The sequence below is a fragment of the Lissotriton helveticus genome, chromosome 12 (assembly GCF_964261635.1).
Source record: "Lissotriton helveticus chromosome 12, aLisHel1.1, whole genome shotgun sequence".
NCBI lineage: Eukaryota > Metazoa > Chordata > Amphibia > Caudata > Salamandridae > Lissotriton > Lissotriton helveticus.
In genome coordinates this window covers 655,700,564-655,717,501 of record NC_136073.1, presented here as the reverse complement: position 1 = coordinate 655,717,501, position 16,938 = coordinate 655,700,564, and the positions used below count along the sequence as shown (strand labels likewise).

General features: G+C 45.7%; 1 protein-coding gene across 2 annotated transcripts in view; it reads right to left on the bottom strand.

Annotated features, from left to right (window-relative positions):
• LOC144798246 (butyrophilin subfamily 1 member A1-like) overlaps positions 1–16,938 on the bottom strand; it is a 415,895-nt gene that overhangs the window by 274,480 nt on the left and 124,477 nt on the right. For both annotated transcript variants that reach the window (XM_078668995.1, XM_078668994.1), the window contains exon 3: positions 6,032–6,388. In XM_078668995.1, the coding sequence (XP_078525121.1) occupies positions 6,032–6,388 (357 nt within the window). The remainder of the gene's footprint in view (positions 1–6,031; positions 6,389–16,938) is intronic.

Below are 16,938 nucleotides of genomic sequence, written 5' to 3'. Positions count from 1 at the left end.
CTTAAGACACAGACCCTAGAGGTGTGTACCAGTGTGGGAACACCGGCGTTGCAATGTTACCTCACCCACAGGAAGCGGGTGCACAGGGTTGAAGTTGAGTCGGGTTTCGTCACGCAGGTTCTTGGTGCTTGGACCTGAAAGGGCTGCAGGCGAGGTGAAGGAGAAGTGTCCGGTGGAGTCCAAGGGTGGACTCGAGTCGAAAAGTACCTGAAAGCAGAGGGGACAGAGTCTGGGTCACTCAGCAGTGACCAGGGTGGAACCAGGATGGAACCAGGCAATGTCGGGCGCAATCAGGTGGTTGTTGAGGAGCTTCCCTCCGCTGTCACGTGGGCTCTGGGGCATCTACGAAGTCCAGAAGCAGGTCACGATCTGTCCCACGCAGGCTCTCGCCGTCGGCGCTGTCGGCTTCAAGATTGGAGCAAACAACACTTGGCAAAAGCAATCCACGCGGAACTGGAAGATTGCTTCTCACTCGGACCAGGAGGGTCAGAGTGGGGGCTCCTTTTCAGGGGAGCTGGTGCAAATCTGGAGCAACCAGAATCACAAGTCGAATTTCAAGTTTCGTCGGCACAGGGGCCACAAGCCAGCTGGCAAGGGACTGGCCAACGCGTTGAGCCAAACGAAGCAGAAGGGCCCCACGCAGCACTCGTCGAGTGTGGAGGGCTGAACTTCGGTGCAAGAGTGGCTCAGGGTTGGGGCTTCTCAAACCCCGTTGTACAGCTCCGAGGGTCACTCGTGGTCTGCCCGGTCAGCGTCTCGTGGTCTTTCCAAGATGGCGTGCCCCACGCTTCCGGTCGCCTCCACAGGTCTCAGCTCTGCAGGGACTGTGGATCGGTCTGTTACAAGGCAGGCAAGCTTGATCTCGTCGATCTCTGTCGCTCGAGTTCCGGCGGGAACTGCAACAAAGCAGACGTCGAGGGCTGGATGGTGCCTGTTTGCACAGGGTGGTCACTCTTTGACCACAAGGGAGATTCTTCAGTCTTCTACGTTGAGTAGGATATCGAAGGGTCCAGAGTTTTGTTTCTTATGTTTCATCAGGATAATCTGAAGTGCATTGGCACTGCTCCCACTCTTATTCGAATCTAGGGGGTTGGATTACCTGCTAGGTCCCCTCCTATGGGTGGGACCCAGGAAGTGGGTGGATACACCCCCTTCCTTTGATCCTGGCCGCGCTGGGACGGGGGCTGGAGTGCCCCAGAACCGGTTTGGCCGGATTATGCAAGGGGCAGCCTTGTGCTCCCCAGGCAGTGTCTGGTTTCTTTCAAACCTCCCTGCTACAATCCACTATCTCCTGTCTGGGGGGTTGTAACACCGCCCTGCGACAGGAAACCCTTTGTCCAGGCCCCTTGGGCTGAGTTTCGGTCAGCTTCAGGGGGTCAGACTCGTGTCTGTGGCAGAAGCATCCATTTTGTGGATCTGAGGCCCTTTTAGAAATTAACCGCATTTAAGTAAAGTAACATGTCTTACCCCTCTAGAGGGGTGGAATGCTATCCCCGTCGCCAGAACTGGCGAGGGGATAGTATTCCAAATCGTATGACACCTTACACGACATGTTTTGATAAAGCCAAACCAGAGTTGCTATATAACCGCGAGGATTATAATGCACTTAAGAGTATATGGTATGGCATTATCCTGAAACAGCTTAGGGATTTGTTCCCGACGGCTGCAGACAGGATCAGCTCATGCTAGAGCTCCATCTCACATTAAACCACGCACTCTGCCTCCAGGATTGATGAGGCCTTCCATAGGAGTGGCTCACAGGTTTATATGTGTCCAGATATAGGTTTAGATATAGGTATACTATATCTAAGCAAGGGGTGGTTACACCACCTTGCCCCAGCTGAGTGATCAGCCAGTTGTGTCAATTTAAGAACCAGCCAGGGGTGGCAAAAGATATGCTGCAGCCCCTGGTAGGCCTTGGTGGCACCTATGCCCTGGGCACCTATAGTGCATGGTACAGGGGCTGACAAGGAGTCCATTTCCAATTGTGGTATGTACCTATAGCACATGTATCAATAATTTAGAGAGAGAACAGCAGGCTGGGGGTCTGATTAGCAGGCCCACAGCCTCAGTTGTCTAAAACCAGTGAAGCAAAAAGCAAAAATTTGGGGTGACCATAGGATAGCAGACCCTACTCTCCTACAGAATGTAAGGAATGTTTTTGATTAATTGTGGACAAACATCCTTTTTTTAAATAAGTTGGGCAAAAGAACCTTTAGTTTGGTTCTAAGTAAATTGTGTATATGTATAAATGTACAAATTTTGTTGGTCTTGTGTATATATGTAAACACTGTGTATATATATATATATTTTTGTTAACTGTGAGATACTAGTACTTATGGAGAAATATGGTTTACATTAAAAGAATTAGTTAAACCATATATATGAGCCTTATTTGTTTTGGCTGCTCAGTATGAGAAACTCTATTGTTTAAAATTGTTCCCAATTTAGTTATGGTGAAAATGATTAAACCTAAGAATGGATAATTAAAGGTATCCATTTTGATAATTAGTTAGGTGTTTAACTATTCCGTAGGCTTTGTCTTCTCTTTTCGTAGTGTTGAATGCCCAAACTGCACATACAGATGCTCTGGATGTGCCTGTAAGTGAGGTGAGCACTAGCAGGAGCAGCATAGGAAGCACCCTTGTCCCTGAAACAAGGAGGAGCAGGCGCCACGCTGAGGCCACAGGCCAGCAAGACAGTGAGCAGGGTGAGCAACCTACAGGTGTTCCAGGGAAGCGAGGAAGGAAATGACTTTTAAAGTTCATGGTGAGGTGAACCAGGACTGACATAATTGCAGTTAAATACTTTTTGTTGCACAGTTGTGCTTTAATAAGCTACCTCGTTACCAAATTAAACTACATTTGGTGCATACTCCACCTGTCTGTGTCTCTTTACTTACTTAAAAGTAGTTGCGTGTGATCTCATCCCGTCTGTCTCTGCCATCAGTTGGTGTTGCAACTCCAGATGCGTGTGGTTCAGGCACTGCTTCCTCATCATCATGGTCCTCATAATCTGAGAGTTCCACTGCTGTGCCCTTCTTGACCGCAAGGTTGTGCAGCATTGCAAAGGCTGCAATCATCTTGCAGCAAGTGATTGGTGTGTACTGGCGGGCACCTCCACTCTTATGGAGGCAGCAAAACCTGCTCTTCCACATGCCAAAGGTGCGCTCCACAATGTTTCGGGTTGTTTTGTGTGCCCTGTTGTATCTCCTCTGGCTTGGTGTTGTAGGGTTGAGGTAGGGAGTGAGGATCAAGGCCCGGAGGGCATATGCACTGTCCCCTATTAGTAAGAGAAAAATAAATAATCACATGCACACACACACACATCCACCTGTAATACGTATCAAGGGAGTTTCACACAGTGTGTTACCTAGCAAGTATCCTTCGCCAAATTCCCCCGCTGTCAGTCGTGCGTAGATCCCACTGTTTTGGAAGATGTATGAGTCGTGGGTACTCCCGGGGAATTTGGTTACTAGGTCAGTGATCATGTACTTGGAATCACAGATCCCCTGTACATTTATGGTGTGGGTGGACTTCCGGTTCCGATAAATGTACTCAGTGGCAGCCGGTGGGCATATTGGTATGTGGGTACCATCAACACAGCCAATTATGTTTGGGAAATGCACTATCTGATAAAAGTCTGTCTTTGTCCTTAGCAGTTCAGCATGCGTTGCAGGGAGGCTGATGTACAAATGCATTCTCTGCAACATGGCACCTGCACATGGGGTGGGATGGCGTGTGCCCTTGTGGTTGGATGTTGCAATAGTGGGTGAAGGTCCCTGATTAGATTCAGGATGGTTTGGGGAGCCAGTCTGTACCTTTGTAGGATCTCTGGCTCAGTTAGCTGGAATAGAGTGATCCTCTGCCTATATACCTGCTCCTCCCTCATCCAGACCTTCTCTCCTTCTGCCTGTAGCCGTAGCCGCCTCACAATGACATAGAATGCCGCCATTCTGGTGAAAATGTTGCATTTTGGGGCCTTTTTTATAAACTGCACCTGTTTACCACCTGATTTGAATCCATGGTAAATACCGACTCTTAAATACCGAATTTCATGCAAATTCGGTATTTCTGAGGTTACCTACATCTCAAATACTCATTTTTACCATTTCCTATTTTCCGATTCCGTAAATTTACCGAATCGGTAATGTTTCCGAATCGGTAAATTTACCGATTCGGTATATTTTCCAATTCGGTAAATTTACCGATTCGGAAACTTTACAGATTCGGTATTTTTTCCGATTCGGTATATTTTCCGATTCGGTAACTTTACCGAGTCGGTAACTTTACCGATTCGGTAAATTTACCGATTCGGATGTTTTTGGGTCCCCTACATCCCAATGCACAATACCGGTCGGTAACGGCCGAAATTCGGTAAATTCGGCCGTTACCGACCGGTATTGGCCTACCTACATCTGGCCCATAGTTGCTATGCTGTTCTTTAAATGTCATAACAGACTTTTTTTCCAGGAATGCGATTTTATTTTTTGTGATATTGCAAAGAAGCTCTTATGCTGCATTATTGTCTTGGGGATTTAGATGCACATTTGTTTTTGCATATTTGGGGGTCCTGCTGTATAATTGACAGCTCTGCGGAACATTTATTTTCACACAACTGGTTGCTGAAATGGTAAATGAATAATTGCATAGTTGGCAAAGGTAATGCTTCACTATACATATAATCTCTCTTAAATGTATCCACCCCCTCCCATTGGTATTGATCTCTCCACTACCCCATGTGTCACAGGCTCATGCCATGTGTAAAACTTGAGACACTTATGACATTTTAGCCAGTATGACTTTGCTTTCTGGAACTTATAGTTTCATATTTCTCTTATTATACGACTGAAAACCTCCTGACATTGCTGATTTCATAAACCTAGGTGCAGGGCGGACTGGCTATAGCGGGCACCGGTCATTTCCCCGTTGGGCCGCTAGGGCGGGCTGATTTTGGGCACCTGAGGGCCATTTTTGTTACAGGGCCGTTTTTGCAGCATAGCTGCACAATCAGCACCTGTAACAAAATCGGCCGAAAACCGGTCCTGGCAAACTACTCGACTGCTCCCAGAGGGGCTGGCCGAGCTCTTTGCCAGGGCCAGTTTTGGTTCTCAGTCCGGCCTTGCCTAGGTGGGGCCAGTGCGAGCTACGGGTGTCGGGACCCATTTGTAAAATGAGAGGAAACCCTGTATTCTAACTCAGAACACAAAGAACTCACACTCCAGGATCGCGTTATTCAGTTTAGATATATTATTTTAAATGGCAACACGTTTCGACCTTGGCAGTCTTTTTCAAAAGTTAATTTACATGTGAAACCAAACTCCTTATAAACTACACAAAACATAAAAGACAGACAATCCAAATTGGCTGCTTCCATGAACAGTGAAAACAGACTGCATAGTTTCTGTAAATTCAATACAATTTATGTGACTTATCTACATGATTGAACAATTATTCAGTTATATACTTAATATACAATTCTTGCATGCTTCACAGAAGGTGTAAGGACTGGCGCAGGCCCTTTTATATGGGATTCGCCCATGTGCAATGACACATTGCTGGAGTTGCCTTAGTTTTGCGGCACACTCCAGCAATGTGTCATTAATGCGCACCAGACACGTCAGGATTCATGATGTATCTGGCCAATCCTTGCGAAATGGAGCACTGCACTATAAATACAGCGCATCCTATGTGTCATAGGTCGCAATGAAAAGTGCTGCTTTGTGTTTTCAAACAGCGATGCAACACTTTTTATAAATGAGGCCCAAAGTATTTGCCACTTTTGGTGTTTCAACAGCCAAAGCAATCCTAGAACTTTGTGGTGCACAATAGAGTTAGAACCTCGGTGGTCTCATGGTGAACATTTCACACCAAAACTGTGTTAACTGGTTTACATTTGGGAAAAGTGACTTGAAAGAAAAGAGCTACAGAAAAACAACTGCAAAGCTACATAGGTGCAATATTTACATACGTGGCATTGCCCAAGCTAAGGAGACGTAAAAAAATGCTTATTATGCAATAAACTCACTAACCTGTCACAGTCACCTTCAGTCTGTCTGAGGTTTTCAGTGGAATAGAGTTGGACGTGAAAGTGCAGAAGTACTCTCCTGCGTCGGTAAGCGTGATGTTGCGTATCGTCAGAGCTACTCTTCCACTGGCAATGTCCTTCCGGGTCATCCTGGTCCTGCCCCTGAACAGCCACGTCTGCTTCTCCTCATACTCAGTGCCATTGCGATAGAAGTGCACAATAGAGTCCTCATCCGCTCCCTGGGTCCATGTCACCTGCATGTCTTCAGCACTGATCGGGGGGAACAGGAAACATGCCAAGGTGATGTCCTGACCGACCGAGGCACACATTAGGCTGTTGGGTGCAATGGCATCACTGGTCCCTGTATAGTAATCATGACAGAGGGGCGGGGTTAGCAAATAAAACATAATACACCGCTTCAGTGTGCACGACGCACAATAACCAGCGCATATACAAAATAACAGAGATGGATTCCCTTGTATTTCACACCACTGTGGAGATCTGGCCCTGCACTCAGCAAAGAAAGAACACCGTCCACAAACAAGCATTGGTAAACACCAATCGGTCTGCGTTGGCTGACAGCCTTTTGTTTTTTTCAATGCTTGTTTTATTGTGCAATTGTTTTTTTATTTTTTATAAAACATTGTTGTATAAGCTTCTAAGCCCTCAGCAATATTCAGTTCAATTCAAAATATCTTTATTTCGGCCAATCTGGCCAGAAAAGTACGTTAAAAAATGCAACACATTTCATACAATTTTGTTAAATAGAATGAAATAAGGTGCTGGACAGCACAATATTAAAAGGCCTCAATAAAACATTAAAAACTACTCATTTCATATAATATTAAAGGATAAAAATTGCTTAAAAGTTTAAAAAGATCCAATTAGGCCAGACTAGATTTAGTACAGTTGAACGAACACACCACACAGAGAATAAATATCGGGAAACTGAATACACAATAGGGAGGCTGGTATCATATTTTAATATCCTGTATGCCTCCCCACCGTGAGTTTTCCCGAGATTCCGGCAGACCTGTTGCAGTCATCAGGGCCTGATCTTCTTATTTGCCGGACAAACAAACAGTACATGTTGGTCCGATTCGGAGATGCTCTCCCATACCGGACACCCCTTAGACTGTGCACCTCCCCAGTTATTTGTAAAGGCACGGAGTGGTAGTACCCCATGCCTAAATTGCAAGTAACGTTTTTTGGCTAGGGGTGGCTGAATAACGTCAAGAACAGGTTCTAACCTGTATTGGTCCTTGACTTCTAAAAAATCTACAGTCAGTATACAAGTGGTGGAATTCCCTTTAATCTGGTTTATCTAAAATTCTCTAAAATGAAAGAGCCTTCCTGGGAATTGTCGGGGAGGCTGCTTCAGCATTGGTCCATAGATCACCCATCCTAAGAGCAACTAATGTGTTTTTGATATAGGCTAACCATGGGATTCATCTCATCCTTAAAAGCTACTAGTTCTGGTGTGCACCATAAACGTCTCCAATAAAGAAGGGGCCTGAGGGCAACTTCCTCAGCAATTGGACCGACCCTAAGGTCCATACGGAGTGGCGTCAGTGGTGTACTTTACGGGAGGCCTAAGATTTGTCTAAAAAATAAATTTTCATTCTTAGAGAGGGAATCAGGTGATTGATGGCCCCAGATTTCTCACCCATATAGGGCCGCCCCCCCTTGCTTCTATCTTATAAATTTCCATAACCGGACTGACCATTTTATGGGTATTTTTCTTGAACATCTTAGCCAGTCCTACTGATGTTTGGGCTAATCTTAAATTAGCCTTCCTAATGTGTGCGTGCCACTGCATTTTGTCAGTCCTAGATAATCAAAAACGGTAACTTTTTCCAGTGGTTTCCCATCTAAGCAGGGATTAGGACGTGTGGAGTCGCCTGCGTTCAAAACCATGTATTTGGTCTTTAAAGAGTTTATCTCCAAGCCCCTGCTTTTACAAAATGACTGGAAAATATCTAGGACACGCTGAATTCCCTTTGGGGATTTGGATAGAAGCAAAGTGTCATCGGCAAACATCAGGGCCGGGACCCTGCGTTTCGCCAACCTGGGGGCATCTTCATCCCTCCCGCCAATCAAGTCATCCACAAGACCGTTAATAAATAGACAGAAGAGGTTTGGGGCCAAAACACACCCCTGCCTTAACCCCTCTGTCTATAACTATAGGATCTGTGAGCTCACCATTTTTCCCATATCTAACTTGTGCATCGTTAGATTCGTGGAGCCGCTTCATCTAATGACAGAGGTATGGAGGGACCCCCATACTTAATAAAATGGACCATAATTTATCCCTGGGGGCCAGGTTGAATGCTGATTTTAGGTCCACATATATCAGATAAAGGCTGCCGCCCTCCAGAAGCACTGTGTTCAAATAGAGGATTTGCAGCCTTAAACTGTGATCTATTGTGGACATCCTTGCTCTAAAGCCGGCCTGATAAGGACTAAGTATGGAATGCCCCTCCATCCACCTCTCTAATCGATCCAAAAGTACTTGAGCATATATTTTTTGCGAGACATCTATGAGACTAATTGGACGATAATTGGCGGGGAGAAGTGGAGAGCCCTTCTTGTAAATCGGAATAATCTCTGCCCCCCAACCAGGTCATTGGAATTGGCATTCCTTGAAGAATAGTATGGGGCCCAAATAATAGGTTTGTTCCTAAAAACATTGCCTGGAATCTCATCTAAGCCTGGCGCTTTGGGGGGAGCCACTCTGTTCAATGTGGCCATTATCTCTTTTAAAGCGATTGCTGGGGCATTGGGGGAAGACTGCTGAAAGCAGGTTGGTATGCCCATAGCTTGGCCTACTTCTTCCTCTCTCCTTGCATGTAGCGATTTGAAGTGGGATCTTCAGATTTCTGCCCCAAGATTTGGCTCTGTTGCCGATTTGCCCTCTTTGCAACCGGTGTTTACTAGATTCCAAAAGGTTCGCATGTACCTTGAACATGAAGCCGCCCTCATGCTTTCCCATTTGTCACAATCCCACTGTTTTATTGGAGCATTGATGATATTTCTATAAGCTATTCACGTATTTTTTAGCATTAATTTGTCCTTTGCTTTGATTGCTAGGATCAGTGATTGCTTAGCACTTGGGACAGTCGCCATTGTACCAGGAGTGGCCAATAGACACCTTTTGTATAGATTTTACAACAGGAAAAAAGATGTTTGCCAGGTCACACACTAGGGGGCATATTATCAAGGGGGTTTATCTCCGCTTTTTTGGCTTTAAAAGCCCAAAAAGCGGAGATAAAATTATCTCCCTATTACCTAGCTGTCGCTAACACCAGTTAGCGACAGCTAGTAGGAGATAGCGACCATCTTGGGCCCCACTTTGCATGTCAGTGATATTTATCACTAATGACATGCAAAGTGGGCGTGCCAAGATGTTAGCGACTGGAAACAGTCGCTAACATCGCTATCTCCTATTACCAACTTTTGGAGATATTCGCGCTAAGCGCGAATATCTCCAAAAGCTAACACCTGCCCTGAGCAGTTCTTAGCCATGTTATCCAATGGGAGGTGGATGACATGGCTAAGAGCATTAGCTCGGTAATGCATGAATATCGCTGACTTTTCAGCGATATTCATGCATTGCGGCCGATTTTTATCGCATTTGCGATAAACCTTTGTAATACCAAGGTTTATTTGCGATAAAAATCGCCGCAGCTCAGCAGTAAAATATTGTCTCTAACCAAGCAATAGCGATAATTATCGCTATTGCTTGGTAATATGCCCCTAGGTCTTTATGGATTCTCCCAATTTCTGCTATAACTGTACTAGGGACTGTTGCATAACTAAATTGATTGGCAACCTCAAGGTATGGAGTGACAATTTTGTAAAGGGAGGCCAACTTATCCTGGGAGTTACAAATGGCCCCCCATTTCACTCGCAACCTACAACCAGTCAGGGTTAACCTGGGCCCATTTATTTGATGATTACCTACTTGGACACCCTTAGAGCAAGGTGATATCTGCTCTAAAACCAGGGCATTGTGGTCGCTATCATGTCTGGGTATAACCTTAAAATCGATCACCCAACACCAAGATTTAGTATCCATCAAGATGTAATCTAAAATGGAAGAACTTCAGAGTCTATTATTAGTGTGTTGTGCTGGGGAATCAGATTTAGTTCGACCATTACAAGCCCTAAAAGAATGGGTCAATGTGAGAGTGTTCATTTGAAGCACCAAGGGGGTCCAGGCTCGGGTCGGTCGGGCATTAAATTCTGGGATTGACCAGTGCTGGTCTTCCTCATCAATGTTGCCCCCAATTAAGTCCTTCAGTGGCTCATACTGGCAATTAAAATCGCCGTCGAGTTCCACCAGGATGCCTTAAGGGACGGTGTGTAGGAAGCTTGGCAAATGCTCAAGAGTTGATGACTCCTGGCCATAAGTGACCGGATGGGAGTAAACATTGATTAAGGCTATTCTAGTCTTGTTGGGGAAGCTCAGAATGACACAGAGTATGTCACGTGAGGATGTGTCAATCTGTTTTGCAGTGCATCCCAAGTGTACAGCAACCCAGACACAAAGCCCTCCTGCGGGTCTTCCCCTTACCCCACTCATGGCTGCCAAACAAAAAGTCGCGTAACCCAGTCTATGGGTGTCCTCTCTGGCCCAGGTCTCCTGGAACATGCAGATGTCTTGTGCATCAATAAGGGATGTTTGGAAATTAAGCCAGCAATGTTCCAGGATAAAACATGGAACTTGGGCTTGTTATCAGTGTTAATAGTTGTAAGAGCTGGAATCAGCTGCTGGTGGCCCATGGAGGTTTGTGCTATCAATGGAGGTGTACCTGATGCAATGTGATTTAGGGGGCCTCTCCATTTCCTCGCTAAAGGTAGCTTCTACTCCCTCAGCCCTCCTTGCTATCTGTTCTATTTCCCTTGGTTCTGGATTTAATTGCTGTGTTGATTCTAGTCAGTCAACGGAATCCAAGGGTGCATATCTATTTGCAAGTGGAAGGTTAAAAGGTGGTTGATTCATATGCTCTTGCCTCCCGGTGTAATTTTGCTCATATTGGCATCTGGGCCCTTCTCCACCGACTGTCCATGAATTATTGACTGGAGCCAGTCTTGGGGGGTAAAAGTACCCCAGTGGAAGGGGCCTAATGTCCCCTTCGTACCTGTGATGGGTTTGCATTAGGAGTGTCCTGACAACCTGTGTGTTTCTAAAATTGATCACAATTGTATCACCATCTAAATCTTTTGCTCTTTGGCTCACCAACTTCACCCTGCGCGTGAATAAAATCTCACTCGCATTTTTATAGGAAAATTGAAGTTGTTTAGACAGCCAAAAAAGACATTTATTTTTTAGCTCATAATGCGATTCCCTTTGTCCCTTATTGAGTGTGGTACATTTGTTAGAATTATAACATATGGTGTAGAGTCGGGGGGGAGGTTGATGCATGGTAAGTCTGAACTTCCCTCTGCGGATACATTTCGCAGGGATGTATGACGTTATAACACATACTATTACAACGCATGTTTTTACAACGCAACTTTTACAACGCGGGATCAATTACAACGAATACCATTACAACGCATTTTTTTACAACGCATATACCTTTACAACGCATACCATTACAACGTAAGTATAGGTAAGTATATAATTTAAAAAAAAATTTAAGTTAATAAATTTAATATATTTTTATTTTATTTAATTTCAATTTAATTTAATTTTTTTAATTTAAGTTAATTTTTAAAAATACCCCTTTACCCAAAAACCCAAACCTAGCCCTGAACCCTAAAAATACCCCTTTACCCAAAAACCCAAACCTAGCTCTGAACCCTAAAAATACCCCTTTACCCAAAAACCCATACCTAACCCTGAACCCTAAAAATACCCCTTTACCCAAAAACCCATACCTAGCCCTGAACCCTAAAAATACCCCTTTACCCAAAAACCCAAACCTAGCCCTGAACCCTAAAAATACCCCTTTACCCAAAAACCCAAACCTAGCTCTGAACCCTAAAAATACCACTTTACCCAAAAACCCAAACCTAGCTCTGAACCCTAAAAATACCCCTTTACCCAAAAACCCATACCTAGCCCTGAACCCTAAAAATACCCCTTTACCCAAAAACCCAAACCTAGCCCTGAACCCTAAAAATACCCTTTTACCCAAAAACCCATACCTAGCCCTGAACCCTAAAAATACCCCTTTACCCAAAAACCCAAACCTAGCCCTGAACCCTAAAAATACCCTTTTACCCAAAAACCCATACCTAGCCCTGAACCCTAAAAATACCCCTTTACCCAAAAACCCATACCTAGCCCTGAACCCTAAAAATACCCCTTTACCCAAAAACCCATACCTAGCCCTGAACCCTAAAAATACCCCTTTACCCAAAAACCCAAACCTAGCCCTGAACCCTAAAAATACCCCTTTACCCAAAAACCCATACCTAGCCCTGAACCCTAAAAATACCCCTTTACCCAAAAACCCAAACCTAGCCCTGAACCCTAAAAATACCCCTTTACCCAAAAACCCATACCTAGCCCTGAACCCTAAAAATACCCCTTTACCCAAAAACCCATACCTAGCCCTAAACCCTAAAAATACCCCTTTACCCAAAAACCCTACTTACCTATACTTACGTTGTAATGGTATGCGTTGTAAAGGTATATGCGTTGTAAAAAAATGCGTTGTAACGGTATTCGTTGTAATGGATCATGCGTTGTAAAAATTGCGTTGTAAAAACATGCGTTATAAAAGTTGCGTTGTAACGGGTGCATACCATTTCGCAGATCTTGCCCCTCTCTAGTTCTGCACTTTGAACCCAAGTTTTGCATATTTGTTCCCACTTGGGAATCTTCTGATGGGGATCTTTGCTGTCTACCAGTCTCTCACCTCCGACTTGGTTCCTGGCTTTCCTGGCTAGTGATGCTAATTGTTTGTTTATTTGATGTATTTAAGTGAGACACTACTTCTTCCCTAATGCTCTGGGCTTGTGGAGTCAAATTACAGGTGGTTACTAGAGCATGGCCATTTCTTAGATGGGCTTGGTGGGCTAGGGGCTTAGTTTGTTGGTGGGGGTCTTTCTCCCTGGGGCCTGCCTTACTAATTAAGTCATCTAGGAAGGATGCAAGATTATCGACCTTGGTGGTCAGAGTGGACAACTCCACCTTGATTATAATTCTTATTTCCAAGTGCAGGTCCCTGACCAAATTTGACACCCACTGTGGTTTTTCTGTGCCTTCATTCACATGCCCCCCCCAGCCCTACATTTCTCGGTACCCCATCATCTGCCAGATCCATAGCCCCCATCTTCCGAGTTTTCCCAGCTTTTGCAGCAGTTTTAACACTCCCTCTTTTTCGAGAGTCCGGAGAGGTATCCCCAGCGAGCAAGTCCAGGGATTGCACGTCATGTACTATTGCACGTGTTCTAACTTGGGGCCTTGGGGGGTCTGGATTGATGACTGGCAGAACAGATTGCAATTCAGTGTTAAAGGTGGGTAGGGCTAAATCTGGTGTTATTCATAAGCGTCTTTCAGTCAGTTCTATCTCATTTGAAACCACCCCTATGGCCCTCTGAAGCATCTTGTCAATCGAGGCAGGCTGGTGGCTTGTTGGTGATTGTGCGGATACTGCCGCTTTTTTCCCTGAGCAGATACGCCTCCCCATTTTAGTTGGCCAGCGGGGGCTCCTTGTGGATCAGTTTGTATAGTCAATTTGGTGAGGGGACAAGAATTCAGTCATAATATAATATATTTTGCTTTAAGGGTTTTCACAAGAGGTGAGATAAAAACAGATTGTAAATCTCTATGCCATTGAGTAGACTTTTCTAGCAATATGTGGATCAATTGCACGATGAGGACACCCACCTTATAGAGCAGTTCCTACACGAGTCCAGAAACGGCAAGGTGATCTTACTACAAGACCAAAGGGAATGACCTAGCCCGGTCTCCTTCGGGCTCTGACAGGCGCAGATGGGCCCACCCTTGGCCCGGGCTGCGTTGGTCTGGCATGGCTTTTGAAACTCCGCCTGCCGCAGTGTCAGCATCACCCAGCGCCCGATTGACAGGGTCCGCTGGGGGATGTAGTTAGGTCGTTGGCTGTTCCCCTCACAGCTTGTTGGGAAGATGCTGTATGTTGGCCGTTCCCCTCACGGCTTCGTGGCACAGTGAGTGGTGTTGGCTGTTCCCCTCACGGCACCGGAAAACAAAGGTTAGCATGTCCCATGCTGCGTTGGTCCGGTGCGGCTTTTAAAGCTCTGCCTGTCTCAGTGTCAGCGTCACCCAGCGCCCAATGGACAGGGGCTGCTGGGGGATGTAGTTCGGTCATTGGCCGTTCCCCTCATGACTTGTTGGGAAGATGCTGTATGTCCACCGTTCCCCTCACGGCTTCGTGGCACAGTGCTTGGTGTTGGCCGTTCCCCTCACTGCACCTGAAAACAAAGGTTAGCGCGTCCCGCACTGCGTTGGTTGGGCCCGGCTTTTGTAGCTCCGCCTGTCACTGTGTCAGTGTCACCCAGCGCCCGATGGACAGGGGCCGCTGGGGGAAGTAGTTCGGTCGTTGGCCGTTCACCTTGCGGCTTGTTGGGAAGATGCTGTATGTCGGCTGTTCCCCTCATGGCTTCGTGGCAGAGTGCTTGGTGTTGGCAGTTCCCCTCACGGCACCGGAAAACAAAGGTTAGCGCGCTCCCAATATTAAAAAACACTGGGAAAAAGTCAACAAAACTTTTTTGTCTCAAAAAGCACACATTGCCAGAGACGTTTCTGTACCGAAATAACCTACTTTGTGAGCGGTTATACTCCTTGTGAAAGAGCTGAAGGCCATCACTCACATCAGAGTTAGCCAAAGGTTGAAGTGCCGATTCACCTTCCCATGCTGTGTGCTGTCGTTGACGGAAGAAAAATATGAATGACACAACAGCAGCCTAATAGATGAAGTGCGTTGGCTGAAAACCGCTTTAGGTAGATATATAATTTTATTTAAATCAAAAGGTCTCTGCCTCCCAAAAGACTCCCATTGCCTCTGGTTTGATGTGTTCTTGTTGTGGGCACTAAGCTCAGCCACACCAGTGTGGTATCATTTTTGACGGGACAAGCAGGGTACGCTGTGTATTTGTGTGGTTGTCTGCAGATTCAGAAGAATCCGCCACGGAAGTACATTGGAGATTCCTATTTTTAGACAAGGTTTGAGGTTTGAAGGGCATTGTGGGTAAGAAAACGTTGTGGGATCCATGCACTTTTAACCACTTTGACGTGGCTGGAATTCCCCCACGGTGCGGAAGAATTCCACGGGTTCACGGAACGGACGACCCCCGGCAGTCCTCCGCACATGCCCACCATGACTTCGGACGGCCAGGGGCTGTCCAACGCATTGAAGAGGTTACAGTCGAGCCTGCAGGCAGCCCATAAGTGCTGTTGCTTGAGGCAATCTGTTGTGCTTTAAAAAAACAGATCTAAAAAGGGGCTTTCAGCCCCCCGATTACTTACCATTGGTTGGCTTCTTATTCACTCATTTCCTTAATCATCATTGGTCTGAACATGCAGTTCCTCTTTGTGAGTGCTCCTTAAGCATGGACCATGCACAAATTGATGGGTTTATCGGGGGTCCTTCCGCTGTTCGCAATCGGAACTGTCTGAGGTAACTTTTTTTTTTTAGTCCTTCTCCCGTTCTCAATTCTCTTGAGTTGTTACCTTATTCTGTTGTTGCTTATCCCCCCTCCACCATCTTTGCTTGTTTTAAAGCTGGACAGGAGGAACAGTAGTAAGCGCCCTCCTTTAGTGCGCCCTTGCGGCATGCGATCCACTGAAGAGATTGGAGTTGGCACATCTCGCTGACTGAACAGTTTTAGAACAGAGCTGTCTTGAGAAGCTTTCTAAATTGAAGATGGTCAGAACATTGTCTCGGATGGCTGGGGAGCTAATTCCAGTAACGGGGAGCAAGGTAGAAAAAGCTTTCGCACTCAACCTTGATTTCCTGACCGGGGGGACCAGGAGAAGAGATTTGGTTCCAGAGCGAAGAGTCCTGGAAGGGACATACAGCCTGATTCATGTACAGGCCGTTTTGCGTGGCCCTAATAGCGAATCATAGCGATTCGCTATTGAGGACACGCAAAACGGCATTCATGTAGGAATTGCTAATTAAATAGCGATTCCTACATGTTCTTTATTTGCGAGTAGCAATTTGCTACTCGCAAAAACTCCCCATTCATTCCTATGGGCCAAGAGGCCCATAGGAATGAATGGGGAGTATCCCTTATTTGCGAGTAGCAATTTGCTACTCGCAAATAAGATAGCGATTTTAAGGGTGCCAGGGGTGTCCAAAGGACACCCTGTAGCACCCCTAAAATGCACATTTGAACAGGTGTTGCGCACACACATGTCCAAAGGACATGTGTGTGTGCAACATGCAACTTAGAAAAATGCTTTTAAAAGCATTTTTCTGAGTTTTTGCTATTTACCGACAGGTCTGACCTCTCGGTAAATAGCGGCCCCAAAAGTGCAAAATCGCTATTTTTCATTGTGTCATGAATAGCATTTGAGGAATCTCTAATAGAGATTCCTTAAATGCTATTCCTCGCATATTTGCGACTTCTTAAATAGCGATTTTTGCATTTGGGATCATGAATACCAAATGCAAAAATCGCACTCGCAAAGGGCCAGATTCTCAGAATCTGGCCCTTTTGCGAGCGCTATTGGCTACATGAATCAGGCTGATAGTGATTGAATTTCTCAGTGAGATAAGAGGGGCCATTGTTATACAAGGCCTTGTGAATGGTGCAGCAAGTTTATGCACCGGAATCCAATTAAGCTGTTGGAGGAGAGGAAGGGAAGCAGTTTTAGGGGGGCATTCAAGACAAGGCGCGCCGCAGTGTTCTGAACCGCTTACAGTCTGCATAACGAGAACTCATTGGCTGAGACCAGGAAAGCATTGCAGT